The sequence below is a fragment of the Ranitomeya variabilis genome, chromosome 1, assembly GCF_051348905.1.
Source record: "Ranitomeya variabilis isolate aRanVar5 chromosome 1, aRanVar5.hap1, whole genome shotgun sequence".
Classification (NCBI taxonomy): Eukaryota; Metazoa; Chordata; class Amphibia; order Anura; family Dendrobatidae; genus Ranitomeya; species Ranitomeya variabilis.
In genome coordinates this window covers 972,632,641-972,649,139 of record NC_135232.1, presented here as the reverse complement: position 1 = coordinate 972,649,139, position 16,499 = coordinate 972,632,641, and the positions used below count along the sequence as shown (strand labels likewise).

The following is a 16,499-nucleotide window of genomic DNA, read 5'->3' as shown; positions in this document are numbered from 1 at the left end:
CACTAATTGTTCATTAACAATTACATGGCAACATAATTCTGATGGTCAGAACAATCATGCCAATATTAATTGTCCTTTTTCCTTTTTTTTTTGCAATTTCAGTGGCTTAAAAAATTTCAAACTTTGTAAAAAAATTAGTTTTGTGTTGACATATTCCGAGACTTAGAACATTTTAATTTTTTTGCTGAAGGAGCTTTATTAGGGCTTGTTTTTTAAGCAGCTGAGTAGTAGATTTAATAGGCAGCATTATAGGGTAGATACTGCTTTTTATTGCATTTTTGAGTAGCAGTGATACTCAGCTATTTTTTTTTTTTGCAACATTTCCCTTACAGAAGAAACAATTTTATATTTTGATAAATTGGACTTTTATAGACATGACATTACCAAATATGCTTATTTTTTATTATTTTTAACTTGGGGAAAGAGCGATGATTTCCTTTTTTTCTATTTTAATATTTTTAAAAAAACTTTTTTTAATTACTTTTCACTATTTCACTATTGCATTATTTGATCCTAATGATGGTCTCCTTTGAAGCCAGTAACACAGACGGCATCTGCCGTTCCTTAATTATTTGTACTAAATGTCCAACTGGGGGGTCTGTATGTAGGGGAGACAGGGCAGAAACTGAGAACAAGGATAAATTCTTACCGCCACACAATAAGAGAAAAAAAGAATGGATCTACCTGTGGTCAAACATTTTTGTATACCTGATCATAGCACCATGGACCTGAAATTTCCTTATCTAGGAACTGTTCCAATATTTATGGACACAGCTGTTTATCACTCTCCCATAATGACAGTTCTGTGCTGTGTTGTATATAAATATGTGATTCTTCAGATGTTGTATTAGTCTATGCCTGATGAAGGGACCTGCGTAGTCTCGAAAGCTTGCAATGTGTTACCAACTTTTCAGTTAGCCATTAAAAGGTATCAACCACTGAGGACTCTCAATTCTAAATATTTTTCTATCTACTGGCTAACACGGTACAAAGATATATATCTTTCCTGAACCAACTCCATGCACTCAATGGCTTAATTTTATGCATGGGTGTGGGAAAGGGTTTATAATTACCCTCAATGTGCCTCCTTATAATAATGAACCCCAGTTTGCCTACTTTTAGTAATGACTGCCCATTGTGTCTCCTCTTAATAATGCCCCCCCATTGTACCTCGTAATTTTGTCACTTCATAGTAATGATAATAATAATAAAAAAAAGTTATCCTGTGCCTGTCAAGGAATGAAAATAAACTGAAACTCCCCTCACCCCGCTCCCACTCCGAGTGGGAATGCATTCTTCCACAGCAGGCTCTGCGGTCTGCCAGCTGGAAGCTGCCTGCAGCCTACCTGAGTAAGATGTGAAGCAGGGCGCTGTCTTCTCTGCTACAGAATGACAATACTGTTACAATTGTTGAAGGTACAGATGAGCGCATTGCTTTGCACAACCCATCCCAGCTCAGTGCTTTCCGGACTAGGACAGGAACTGCACAAAAGTCCTGAGCTTCTGGAATACCAGGCTCGCCTTATGATTTGCTGTGCTGTCCGCCGTTAGCTGGGTGCAACACAGATGAAGTCACGCCATGCTGGTGAATCAAACATCGCACTGAGGAATCCAGAAAGTCAGGAAATGTACACATCTCCTGTCCACATCAGAGAGCATTGACATAAAGCATGGACCTGGCTTGTGCAAAGCAATCCGCTCATCTTTGGTTGCAGGCCCATCCAGCATTTTTCAGAATTGCTAGATGGCCAGTCAGAACTTGTGTATAAGCTTGGAAGTCTCCACAATAAGAGACATTATTCGCTAGATCTCTGTCAAAGGTCTTTGCTCTGCAGTGATGATTGGCAAAAACCAAGAAACATCCATCTGCAATTGGATATCTTCTCTTTTTGGAGAAGGCTTTGGTTTGCCAATAACTTAAGTCATATTGTAAGGCTTGTTAAAGTGTACTTTCATTTGCATTTTTTTTAAGTGATAGATACTATTTAACATGTTCTGCTAATCGGTGGGTGTCTCGGGACCCAGACTCATCCCAATCTGCAAGACATGATACATTCAAAAACACACGTTGGGATATGCATCTTCTCAAGCAGAAGCACTCAGCTCTTGCCCTAGCATAAGCACAAAGTGAAGTATGGGCTGATAGAAAGTCTATGAGCCTGCACAAAGTGCAGTACAACTATCAATAGAGCCTATACAGTTCTCTGTGCATGTGCTCAAGTTGAAGTTCAATGCTTCTGACTGTTGAGCAGTATACTGCAGATCTTGTTTGTGAGGAATTTCAAGTCCTGAATCTCCACAATGTGCTGCACATGTTAGGTAGTACCGACCATTTAAAAAAAACAACATAAATGATAGGCGTTCTTTAAATAGTTAAACTTTTAGTTTTAAGGTAGCTACCCCAAGTGCAGACCTTTTCTATAGGTGGGGCAAATCTCACTCTCCTGCCTGTGACTGTGGAGTATTAAATTAAATACCCCAAGAATTGTTACTAGAGTGAAAATGTTCTTCTTCTTGAAGGATAGCTAATTTGCATATGGTAAAAATTTTGCTTGATTACCAATTTAGGGCATCGTACTTTTTTTTGCAGAAGATGACTGAGGTTGAAGTAGAGATCTAAAAAAAATGTCATACTTTATTGTGTTATATGAGAAAATACACACCTGTCAGGGAATTGCCTGTATAGGGCAATTTTTAAAGTTGAACTCATCTCTTACTGAAACTGTTATTTTTTTTTCCTAGTTTTTCTTTTCATCTCATAAGATAAATATTAAGAAGCATAGTGCTGTTGTGACAAAGCATGGTTCACCATGACAAAGGTCACCAAAACGTATTGGTGGTTTTTGGCTACTTCATAATTTTACAATGCAAAATTTAACAAGGTTGTAATAAAGGTTGAATTTTTTTGTCATTCCTGTGAGCTTCACCACTTTCCTTTTCAACAAAACAGTATGCTATTCCTTCAAACCTAAGGCAAATGTATTTCTTTTACTTTTCTGTATAATTCCTATATTTAGGGGACAGTGGTTTGACACACAGTTGGCATTACTGTGCTTTATGGTCTATTTAGGTTTTCCATTAACAAAAAAGAATATAAAAATTACTGTTTAATACTGTAGATTAAGTCCATTTGGTGTATAAAAATAACCATACATTATACCAATGCAGCATTGATAGATTGATGGACTCATAAAGCAAAAAGGAGGAAAAAAAGACTGTTCAAATAAGTATAGAGTCAATCAAAGTGATGAAGGTATGCAGAACACTGGAACATTGGGTATATTTACAATGGCATGTCAGCCGTAGCTTCATGAGAAGCCAATATAGACAGAGATACTGTGTGAAGCCTTGCTTCTATTAGTATAAAATTACACTCGAGCACTGAACATCACAAGATCACTCTGAATCTGATGCCATCTAAATCCCAATCTACAGCTGAGGAGTTTTAATAAATCACAAGGTACATTGGAAATAGCATAAAGTTAATAACATTTTTTAATCCCATGCATAGATCAGCAACAAAAACACTGCAGGAATGGTATGTACTCTAGTCTTTTAAGTATCAAATATAAGAACGTTCTCAAGCTGAGTGGTGAAATCTGATGGTGCCAGAGCTCTGTTTGACTGTTTTCTCTTACTTTTGTCCTAAAGGCATCAATACCTGAGCTGACTGCGCCTGATACATATATTCTAACAGTATCCGCTACGGACAGAGACTCTGAGATGTATGGCCCTGTTTCTTATAGAATCATTTCTCCATTAAAAGGATTTTCTATCAATCCAACTACAGGTATGTGAATTAATTTACTCTCACATTTTTACTGAGCGTTTTCAGGATTGGCTTATTTTTAGCAAATGGCTTAAGCCTAAATTAAATTATTAAAGAAGCACGCTGATAAATAAAAAAAAGTACTCCAATCAAAGTTTTTATCCTCTTAACATACTGCAATCATCATATCATATAGCAGTATGCACTTACAATTGCTCATTTTGCCCTTCTACCCAGATATTATTCAGGGTCTTTGACATCACGTGATTAAAAATTGACTAGCTGAATCCTTCTAAGCTCTATGTAGAAACAGGAGGTCAATTTTCGCTTTAGGAGCTAAAGAGAGGAATGATTTCTGCAGGGAAAAGAGGCTCCTTGTTTCTAGAGGAGAGAAAAGAGAAGTATTAGCTAGGTATAAAGGCAAAATGAGCAATTGTAAGTACACAGTCCAATATAATACGATGATTTCAATATATAAAGAGTATTAATACTTTGATGGGAGTACTTCAAGTTTATTCAATAAATTGACTTTAGATAATGTACCGTATTTTCCGGTGTATAAGATGACTGGGCGTATAAGACGACCCCCCAACTTTTCCAGTTAAAATATAACATCTTCTTAAAAGTCGGGGGTCTTCTTATACGCCGTATGTCGTCTTATAGGGCCGGTGACTAATGTGCCTTTTGGGGGGGGAGTGGTCCTGATGATGAAGAGGGGGCGTCTCACAGGAAAGTGTGAGTGGAGTATCCCCATTACCTCATTGTAGCTGCAGCATGGGGTGCTGGGGAGCAGTGGCGGCTGCTCCTCTTTGTGCCGCGTGGGTGCTGTGCTGTGGGGTGGCGGCTCCTCTTCGTGCAGCATCGGGGCTCTGTGCTCTGGGGCGGCGTATCTTCGTGCAGAGTCAGTCGGGGCTCCTCTGGCATTTTCTCAAAGCCCAGGGACCCTGGCAGCTCCATTGCTGCGATGCGGTGGCCTCCAGGAAAATGGCCACTGGGGGTGGCACATGCTCAGATTCAGATCTCGTCTCCCGAGATCTCGCCGCCGCTGCCGCTCCCCAGCACAGACCCCACGCTGCAGCTACAATGAGGTAATGGGGGATACTCCACTCACACTTTCCTGTGAGACGTCCCCTCTTCGTCATCGGGACCACTCCCCCCCACCCACCATATACACATTGGTGTCTGCACTCGGCATACAAGCCGACACCCGGCGTATAAGACGACCCCCGACTTTTGAGAAGATTTTCAGGGGTTAAAAAGTCGTCTTATATGCCGGAAAATATGGTATTTTCTTATGTGTAATTGGGCCAAATTTGTATAAAAGGTGAAATTTGTCTTGGTTTCAAAATAATAATAAAAAAAAAAAACCTGTTAGAGGAGATGGTGTGTGTGTGTGTGTATATATGTATGTATGTATATATACATACAGTACAGACCAAAAGTTTGGACACACCTTCTCATTTAAAGATTTTTCTGTATTTTCATAACTATGAAAATTGTATTTTCACACTGAAGGCATCAAAACTATGAATTAACACATGTGGAATTATATACTTAACAAAAAAGTGTGAAACAACTGAAATTATGTCTTATATTCTAGGTTCTTCAAAGTAGCCACCTTTTGCTTTGATGACTGCTTTGCACACTCTTGGCATTCTCTTGATGAGCTTCAAGAGGTAGTCACTGGGAATGGTTTTCCAACAATCTTGAAGGAGTTCCCAGAGATGTTTAGCACTTGTTGGCCCTTTTGCCTTCACTCTGCGGTCCAGCTCACCCCAAACCATCTCGATTGGGTTTAGGTCTGGTGACTGTGGAGGAGGCCAGGTCATCTGGTGTAGCACCCCATCACTCTCCTTCTTAGTCAAATAGCCCTTACACAGCCTGGAGGTGTGTTTGGGGTCATTGTCCTGTTGAAAAAAATAAATGATGGTCCAACTAAATGCAAACTGGATGGAATAGCATGCCGCTGCAAGATGCTGTGGTAGCCATGCTGATTCAGTATGCCTTCAGTTTTGAATAAATCCCCAACAGTGTCACCAGCAAAGCACCCCCACACCATCACACCTCCTCATTTATGCACCTCCTCCTTCACCTATTCTGCGTCGCACAAAGACACTGTGGTTGAAACCAAAGATCTCAAATTTGGACTCATCAGACCAAAGCACAGATTTCCACTGGTCTAATGTCCATTCCTTGTGTGCTTTAGCCCAAACAAGTCTCTTCTGCTTGTTGCCTGTCCTTAGCAGTGGTTTCCTAGCAGCTATTTTACCATGAAGGTCTGCTGCACAAAGTCTCCTCTTAACAGTTGTAGAGATGTGTCTGCTTCTAGAACTCTGTGTGGCATTGACCTGGACTCTAATCTGAGTTGCTGTTAACCTGCGATTTCTGAGGCTGGTGACTCGGATAAACTTATCCTCAGAAGCAGAGGTGACTCTTGGTCTTCCTTTCCTTGTGCGGTCCTCATGTGAGCCAGTTTCTTTGTAGCGCTTGATGGTTTTTGCCACTGCACTTGGGGACACTTTCAAAGTTTTCACAATTTTTCGGACTGACTGACCTTCATTTCTTAAAGTAATGACGGACACTCATTTTTCTTTACTTAGCTGCTTTTTTCTTGCCATAATACAAATTCTAACAGTTTATTCAGTAGGATTGTCAGCTGTGTATCCACCAGACTTCTGCACAACACAACTGATGGTCCCAACCACATTTATAAGGCAAGAAATCCCATTTATTAAACCTGACAGGGCACACCTGTGAAGTAAAAACCATTCCCGGTGACTACCTCTTGAAGCTCATCAAAAGAATGCCAAGAGTGTGCAAAGCAGTCATCAAAGGTGACTACTTTGAAGAACCTAGAATATAAGACATAATTTCAGTTGTTTCACACTTTTTTGTTAAGTATATAATTCCACATGTGTTAATTCATAGTTTTGATGCCGTCAGTGTGAATGTACAATTTTTTATAGTCATTAAAATACAGAAAAATCTTTAAATGAGGTGTGTCCAAACTTTTGGTCTGTACTGTGTGTGTGTGTGTGTGTGTGTATATGTATATATATATATATATATATATATATATATATATATATATATATATATTGCATAAAAAAGCAGCCAAAACCAAGCCAAGACCCCAAGGCCATGCTGGCACATAAGAAAACATTAAAAACAATAGGATCTTCAAATTATACCTTTATTAGTTGCATTTTAAACATGAGTTGGTATCAGTTTCTCACACTAAATTTTACGTGTATTTCTTGCTGCTTATTAGTGATGAGCGAGTATACTCGTTGCTCGGGTTTTCCCGAGCATGCTCAGGTGATCTCTGAGTATTTGTTAGTGCTCGGAAATTTAGTTTTAGCTGCATGATTACGGCTGCTGGACAGCCTGAATACATGTGGGAATTCCCTAACAAATAGGCATTCCTCAACCCGAGGAAAACCTGAGCAATGAGTATACTCGCTCATCACTACTGCTTATATTACTTAGTACTGTACAAAGATTGGCATAGCGTATGGGAATGTAATCTCTACTGTAATACTCCTGGTGTTATCACTTGAATGCCATGTCCTTAGAGCCCCAGAGCTATTTTTACCAACTACATTGTTAATATAGTGTGAAAAAAAAGCACGTATATCAAGTTCTACTAATTTGATTGCCTTCGAAAAGTGAATAGGGATTATGAGATTTTGAGCCCGATTCATCATTTGCATTTTATTTGGAATTCACTTTTCTTTTTTTTGCCTTTTGCAATTCGCTGACTTTTTTGCACAAAATTATCAACATTGCACATGTGACACATTAATTTTTTCACAAAGTAAAAAATGTGGGTTTTTTTGTCTTTTTTTGAAATCACATGTTTTAAAAAATGGCACAAAATTTGTGCAAACATTTCTGGCTTACATAGACACTCCTAGTGAGGACTGGAGTACATTTGCAATAAATCTTGTGACTAGTGTTGAGCATTCCGATACCGCAAGTATCGGGTATCGGCCGATACTTGCGGGTATCGGAATTCCGATACCGAGATCCGATACTTTTGTGGTATTGGGAATCGGTATCGAAACAACATTAATGTGTAAAATAAAGAATTAAAATTTAAAAAAATTGCTATACTCACCTCTCCGACGCAGCCTGGACCTCACCGAGGGAACCGGCAGCGTTCTTTGCTTAAAATGCGCGCGTTTACTTCCTTCCGTGACGTCACGGCTTGTGATTGGTCGCGTGCCGCCCATGTGGCCGCGACGCGACCAATTACAGCAAGCCGTGACGTAATTTTCAGGTCCTCAATGCCTAATTCTAGGCATTCAGGATTTTAAAATTACGATCCGGCTTGTGATTGGTCGCGTCGCGGTCACATGGGCGACGCGACCAATCACAAGCCGTGACGTCACGGGAGGCAGGAAACGCGCGCATTTTAAAATTACGTCACGGCTTGTGATTGGTTGCGTGCCGCCCATGTGACCGCGACGCAACCAATCACAGCAAGCCGTGACGTAATTTCAGGTCCTGAATGCAGAATTAGGCATACAGGCCCATGTGACCGCGACGCGACCAATCACAAGCCGGATCGTAATTTTAAAATCCTGAATGCCTAGAATTAGGCATTGAGGACCTGAAAATTACGTCACGGCTTGCTGTGATTGGTCGCGTCGTGGCCACATGGGCGGCACGCGACCAATCACAAGCCATGACGTCACGGAAGGAAGTAAACGCGCGCATTTTAAGCAAAGAACGCTGCCGGTTCCCTCGGTGAGGTCCAGGCTGCGTCGGAGAGGTGAGTATAGCAATATTTTTTATTTTAATTCTTTCTTTTACACATTAATATGGATCCCAGGGCCTGAAGGAGAGTTTCCTCTCCTTCAGACCCTGGGAACCATCAGGGATACCGTCCGATACTTGAGTCCCATTGACTTGTATTGGTATCGGGTATCGGTATCGGATTAGATCCGATACTTTGCCGGTATCGGCCGATACTTTCCGATACCGATACTTTCAAGTATCGGACGGTATCGCTCAACACTACTTGTGACTTTTTAAAAAGTTGCAAATGATGGATCAGGCGAAAACATCTTGAAACCATAAACCATGCCCACACAGTGACCAACTGAAAACAAACAGTGGAACATTTATATAATAGACTTAAGAAAGGCGCAAATGAAAAGATGAATTTTTTTGCAAACAAAAAAAAGGCGCAAAATGACAAAAACAGGAGCAAATGCAATATAGAATCAAGCCCTTTGTTTAGAAAATTGAAGCATTGCAATAAAAAAGTATTTTATTAGATTTGTGTATTAAAAGATTAATTCCAATGAATAATATTCCAATAATCTGATTTTTGTAGGTACAGTGCATACAGACATGCCAGTGGGAATAAAGGATAAAAGTACTGCGATTCCTATTTTGATAGAAGCCAAAGATAATGGCAGTCCTTCTTTAACATCCACTACTATACTGGAGCTACAGATTTATGATGTAAACAACCACGTGCCCTTATTTTTAGAGAAGGTGTACAGAATTAATGTAAGTGAAGACGCTGTAGTTGGAGAGGCTGTTCTTACCTTTACAGCTGAAGATTTGGATTGGACCCATGAGAATGCTTATATTGACTTTTCCATTGTCAGTGGAAATTCTTACAACCTATTCAATGTACAAGGCATTGGAATTCTTTCCCAGCCTCCATTTGTAGTCATTGGGAGACTTATTCTTAATGGGAAATTAGACTATGAGACAGACACAACGCACACATTAGTTTTACAAGCTTCGGACCGGGGATTCTACCCTTTTAGCTCTACTGCCACTGTTTTGATATCTGTTCTTGATGTCAATGACAATCCACCAATGTTTCACAATCTGGAGTACCATATTAGTGTCAAGGAACACCATCCTTTAAATACAGAAGTGATAAGTATACCAGCTTTTGACTACGACAGTGGAGATAATGCTGACATTGTATACAGTATTGTGTCTGGGAATGATGAAGCCATTTTTACAGTTGATTTACAAAATGGGACTATCAAGCTAGCAAAACCTTTGGATTATGAAAGTGTTATGAACTTTGCTTTGGTTTTAAAGGCTAGTAATGTATGGAGTACTAAACATGATGATGCATTGACAAAACTCTACATTACAGTGCTTGATGACAATGACTTCCCACCTCAATTCTTGTTTAACAGTATAAGCTGTGCCCTGTCTGAAAATATGCCCCCCTTCTCACCAGTGTGCACGGTGAATGCCATTGACTTAGATTCTGGACCGTTTGGTGCCTTGAGTTACTCTATTCAATCTATGTGCCTAAATGAGCCCAAGCAAGAGAAGTTTCTTATAGACTCATTAACTGGAGATATTTATACCAAACACAAAATTGATTATGAGACACAAAAAAAATATTGTCTTGTTATTCAGGTGAAAGATAGAAGTGAAGCCACATCTTGTATACTGGTTTACATCGACATAGAGGGGCAGGATGAGTTTCCACCTATTTTCCATGAAGATGAATACCTTTTTGAGTTACCACAAGAAAACAAACCTGGACAAGCTATAGGCAAAGTGGGAGCTTCAGACAAGGATGAAGGACTTGATGGAGTGATCTACTATAATCTTGAAAAGCCTTCCCAGTTTTTCTCTGTCAACGCAACTAGTGGTGTCATATTCTTGACAAGAAGTGTTCATAAGATACGAAGTAACACAAGGAAAAATGATGACATTGCTGAGTTTGTGGTAAAAGCCCAAAGCCCTAAATTAAACTCAAAGTCATCAACCTGCAATGTTCGAGTTAACATTTCAACAGCTCTAGAAGGTTACCCTGTTATGTCAGCAAACATACTTTCCATCAGTTTCAGTATTTCCTTTGTGGTATTCTTGCTACTGGCTATAAGCCTTATTGGAATAATTCTGAGGTTTAAGAAAAAAGATGTTGTCAATGCTTGTGGGATAAAAGAAGTCGGTATTCCCGCTCTCCCAAATACCAATGATAAAGATTGCATGTCTGATGAGTGTCCAAAGTATGAAAATATCAAGAGCAGCATAGTTCCAGATACAGCAGAATGGCTGGGTTTAGTTGGCATTAGAGAAAAGAAAGACACTGGGAACAAATGCAGGAATTCAGACTCGAGTGGTCATGGCTCAACAGAAGGGGAAACTGCTGAAGATGAGGAAATAAAGATGATCAATGAATACCCCATTAGAAAAGAATCTGGCTCTGTTCTTAGTGAAAGAGCCTCTCGCGTTCCAGACTCAGGAATTCCAAGAGACTCTGACCTTCTGTCATGTGAGTCAGACGAAACAGATGTGGTGATTGGGTCAGAAAGCACAGAAAACGTAGTGATCCTTAAGGAGGAAGATGGAGAAGGCGAATGCCATGCATACTATAAAAGCAAAAAGGACTTACCATCAACACACCACAATAGTGAAAACAACCCAAAGGACAAGAACGGTCTACCTGAGACTGGTCAAGACTACATCTATGTTCCTATGTCATATGACTCCAGATATGGTTCTCTGGCATCTTTAGTGGCCTCTGATGAGGACTTGAGAGGAAGTTATAATTGGGATTACCTGCTTAGTTGGGAACCAAGGTTTCAGACACTTTCATCTGTTTTCTGTGATATTGGTAGACTGAAAGATGAAAAGATGCATAGACATGTACCTAAGCAAAAGAAACCTTTTATTTTTCCACCCCCATTAATCACATCTGTGGCACAGCCTGGAATAAGGGCAGTACCACCTCGAATGCCAACTATAATGTCAGGACAGACATTTGTAAAATATCCCCGTTCACCTTTTTTCTCTAATTTGGCATGTCAGCCTTCAACAATGACCCCAACCTTTTCACCTTCGCTGTCCATGCTCACGGTTCACACTCCATCAGCCTCACCGGTGCGATCAGACACAAGAATTAATGGAACATCAGTGCCTGCACTGTCTGAGGAACTGCTGATAAAGGAGTTCCAGGTATGAGACCCACATGCAGCATTTACAACTGTATAAACTTGTGGGGACCAAGTAAGGCATGTCTAAAGAAATCATTACGACTCTGCATTGTGTGTCCAAAGCTGCATTTCAACTACCTATATGGAATGGTACACAGTAAATTATAGCCAATTAAAATGGCTAAACTTGACTGTTCTGCTTGTCTTATTTGTCTGCAAGAAAACAATTTGTTCTGCTTACATTTTTGTAACGGTTTCCGGATTCTCCACCGTCCACAATGCATGAACATGGCTGAACTGAAAAACAATTGTGCAACCAGTAAACTCATTATCATAGGCCAGTATTTACAAGCATTTAATGATATATTACTACTACTAGAGTTTAACAATATTTTATTTATAGTCTCCCTTTGTTTTTTTTGAGTGTAGTATGGATGATATATAATATCAGCCATAAAAGTGACATTAAAATGAACTCCTTTATTTTTAAACCCCTCTTAGTGAGCCAGAAAAAGAAGAGGAAATGTATAGTATAGTGTTCCTTGAAATGTCAGATCACTCATGAATTTGGGATAAGGTTGAAAAGCTTTTTTCTGCTTTAGACACAAGAATGCTTGGGTAGCAGGCTGCCCTGATTTTAATTTTGTAATTTTTTTGTTTTTAAGAAGATGGCATAAATATAAGTAAGTATATCTGACAGAATACACATTTTACAATTAGTTTTATACTTTTATTTCTATAAATGGAATGAGAAACTAAACTGTTCAACAGTATTTATCGAACAGTTACAGTCTACATAAAAAGTTGAGCAAATTTGTGTTCATTTTGTTACACAAACCTCCAATTGTTTCTGAGCCATTCGTCTTCTCTAATTTGTCTAAGGCCTCCCTCACACTTCCATATAAAACATGTATGTGAATAACCGGTAATGGTGCCATCAGTGTTTTCAGAAAAAGGCTTGGGAGCAGAGAAAAAAGACAGTAGGGTTTTATCAGGTATAAATTTAGAGAATTAAAAAGTTTATGCTAACTTGGTTTGGTTGTGCTCACAAAGCTAAAGTATAGAAATCCCAGCTGCCTCAGGTCCATGGGTCATCAGACCAGATGCATACGTAAAGAAAGGAATTGTGGATGTTCCGCGTTGCTGGTAGGTGGAGAGGCAAGTCCAGGTGCACACAAAATGGTATTGCGGTTTTTATTATTTACATGTTTTGAAGTTTATATACTTCTTCTTCAGGTCAAAAACCTGAAGAAGTATGTAAACTTCAAAACACGTCAACAATATAAATCGCAAACCTATTGTGTGTGATCCTGGACTTGTCTCTCCACTTACCAGCGGCACAGAACAGCCACAATTATTTTTTTACGTATCAGTGTTTTTGATCAGTGCGCCATCAGTGTGTCATCCATGTATCATTTGTGTGTCCATTTTTACCATTTGTGTGCCATCAGTATTTTTCAGATATGGTTACAGAAAGAATTAAATTACAAAGCTTCTCCTATCCTTTGCAATGTTAAACACGAACAGCACACTGATGACACACAGATACCATCCATGTGTTGTGCGTGGTTTTTACAGATCCATAGAGTTGTACACTGGCAGACACAGACAGAAGAGGGCAAGAACAATATATGCTCCCTTTGCAGTCCAATAGCTCATCAAGATGCACAATTCCACCTGTTTGGGAAATAAAAATGAGCCCCACCTATCTATTGGGCCACTGTACAGCTGAACAGGTTGCACCAATGATCTGTCTGCCCCTGGACTTGTATTCACCCTCCTCATCCGTGCTGCAGAATAAAAACACGTATAATAAAACCTGGCACTCAACTTTTATAAAGGTGTTTTTTTATTCCAAGCGGAAGTGCAGTAACAGCAATGCAGTAACAGCAAAACTTTCCGGTCATAAACACATGACCTTCATCAGTTACGTATGGTGATTGGTGGTGAGATAAGTGTTTGCTCGGTTTTAACAGACTGTAATGCTTAATGCCATTTAAAGGAAGGCACTGATTAGAATGCTCAGTTATGGGCGCTGCCCTGCTGTAATGCTGCAGACACGGTGTCCACCGCTTGGTGGACGTAACTGATGAAGGTCATGTGTTTATGACCAAAACGTTTTGCTGTTACTGCATTGCTGTTACTGCACTTTCGCTTGGAATAAAAAAACACCTTTATAAAAGTTGAGTGCCAGGTTTTATTATACGTATCACTAAGGTTTTGGAACCTACCTGGGCACCTTCATGTAGAGCTGTGCACACGCTTTTTTTGTTGATGCAGAATAAAAACAGACATGTCTCCATATGTTTTGCATGGACACACGGTCAATGTAAAAACAGGAACTTGTCAATAGCTCCATAGGTTATAATGGGTATGTGCGGTATCAGTGGAAAAAATGGATACCACACATACTGCAAGCACAGATTTGTGAAAGACACCTAAATGTCCAACAAAACTAAAAAATATTTTTTTAATTTTGGTTGTTAGAAGTTCAGTTCACTGACTAGTAGATCACAGTTAGGGTTCATGCTTGCAACTATATTATGGATCTTTGTTGTATGGATCAAAAAAATCATTGCCTATAGATTGTTTTGGGTTATATATATCGTATTTTTCGGACCATAAAACACATTTTTTTCTCCAAATTTGGGAGGAAGGTGTGGGTGCGTCTTATTGTCCCAATGTAACATGTGGGGAGGGGGGAGTGGGATCGAAGTAGCAAATGAATATTCCGTCACTTAAACCCATATGGTTTCCCCAGCATCGGATTCCTGCAGCGGCTGGGGAGATCATGTGTCTGGTGGAGGAGGGTGCTGAAGCAGGGTGCCACAGGAGGGATCGCTGCATACCTGACAGCACAGCCCTGGCCATGTTGTGCTGGATGCTGAGTGCTCCCTGCTCCGGTATAGGACCTGTGTGAGGTCATGAAGAGGACGGGCTGGAGCACCACATGACAGCACAAAGCCCTCCCTCTTCATTATGTCATCAGGTCCTGAAGTCATGTACTAGAATCTGCAAGCTTCTTATTACATGAGCTGTGAAGAGGCAATAAGAGGGAGGGCTCTGTGTGGTCACGTGATGCTGCAGCTCTTCATTACTTCACCACAGCGTGGCTGGCTGTGGGGCCTGAACAAGTAAGAAGTAATTAAAATTACAGCACATAAAAATGCACTCTGCCACTCCTGTGGTGAACTATAACTCCCAGCATGTCATAGGATCTGCACGACATGCTGGGAGTTATAGTTCTCCCATGGGATTTTAAAGCAGCACTCCAGTGTTATTTTTCAGTGCTGGAGTGGTGCTTTAAATATAAGCCCTGTGCCCCCATTCTTATACTCACCCTCCAGCGTGTTCATATAGTACTTTACAGACACCACACTGGTCCCGCAGCAGCATCTTCTACCCATAGTTTCCAACATAATAACATGCTATTAGATATAATAACACTACATATAATAGTATTTTATTTATGTTATTAAATATTTTACCGCATTTTTTGCTTCAAATATATTTTTCCCTACTTTCCACCTCTAAAACCTGGGTGCGTCTTATAGTCTGGTGTGTCTTATGGTCTGAAAAATACGGTAGTACATTTCTGATTTTTGGCATTGTCAGAGGTTTTTTTTTTCTCACATATGTGAAATATATGAGAAAAAAATAATTTAGCTGCATGTCAGATTACTAAGATTTTTTTTAACTCCATGGAGTTCTTCAAGAGAATATGGTAACTTGTCCATGAAGGATCCTTGCATCAGCGCCATAAGCAGTGATCCTTAGAGTTAAGCTGTTTGGTCAAATTCCAAAAAGGTTATTAGAACACAACAAGAACTAACTATAAAGTCAGCACAAGAAAAGAAAAACACCAATGAAACCAGTCATTCCAAAGCAAGTAAACTTTTGATGTAGACTGAATTGTTGAAATTGGAATTATACTTATATATGCACACCATGATGGACATTTCTTAGACACTTTAGCGGGTGCATCTTTTGGGTAGAAAACATTTTTGCAATTGGGTTCTATTTAAAAATTTAACACTTTTCTTATAGGCTTTCTGTCAATCTGCACCTTTCTGGCTGCAGCATGAGTTAACATGAGCTCTTCTGACAGAGTTGGAAACTCTTTCATCTATCTTTTTCTAAACTCATCTGGGCTGATTTGTGTCCGCGGATGAAATCAAAGTTGATTTTAACTTTGGTGTGGTCATAAGGCTGCTGAGCTCAGAAAAAGACACATCATAAAGTTGCCCCCTCTCCATCCGAAGGAGCTCATTCTCAATGAACTCATTCTGCAGCCAGCAACATGCAGATCCTGTATTACCCACACAGAGTGGAATTTGTAAAATTGCTAATTTTTTTTGGTCAAAATACATGTATATTAATGGAAAAAAAGTGCCCTAAAAGGCCTGAAATTTTTAGTATGGATTGTTATACGCTACCACCAGGCAAGATAGTCAAAATGCCAAAATGTGTCTAATGCTGAGGTTAAAACTCTTATAGAATTATAATTTTCACATATGAAGACAATTACTTATTTAACAGAAATTGTGATGATAATGTAACTTATAGTACAATTGTTAATGAGAACTTTTTTTTATTTATGCCTATGAGCAACAAAAAAAATCATTAATTTAGTTTTCTTAAAGTGGCCAATCAAATGCCTCACACGTTGTGTTAATCTGCTGTAAGATTTTATTAATGTATTGTGTGCAATCATCACTATTGCTTCTCTATCCCCTTCCTGGCATGTGATGTCCAGGAGCTGAGCCTGCACCATTGCTTAGCAGATGTCAGCTGTCTTA

At 39.5% G+C, this 16,499-nt stretch overlaps 1 protein-coding gene across 1 annotated transcript in view; it reads left to right on the top strand.

The window, feature by feature from the left end:
- Positions 1 to 11,891, top strand: part of DCHS2 (dachsous cadherin-related 2) — a 427,667-nt gene extending 415,776 nt beyond the window's left edge. The window contains exons 19-20 of the mRNA XM_077279369.1: positions 3,652 to 3,790; positions 9,114 to 11,891. Of these exons, the coding sequence (XP_077135484.1) occupies positions 3,652 to 3,790; positions 9,114 to 11,728 (2,754 nt within the window). The 3' untranslated portion in view covers positions 11,729 to 11,891. The remainder of the gene's footprint in view (positions 1 to 3,651; positions 3,791 to 9,113) is intronic.
- Positions 11,892 to 16,499: the final 4,608 nt, after the last annotated feature.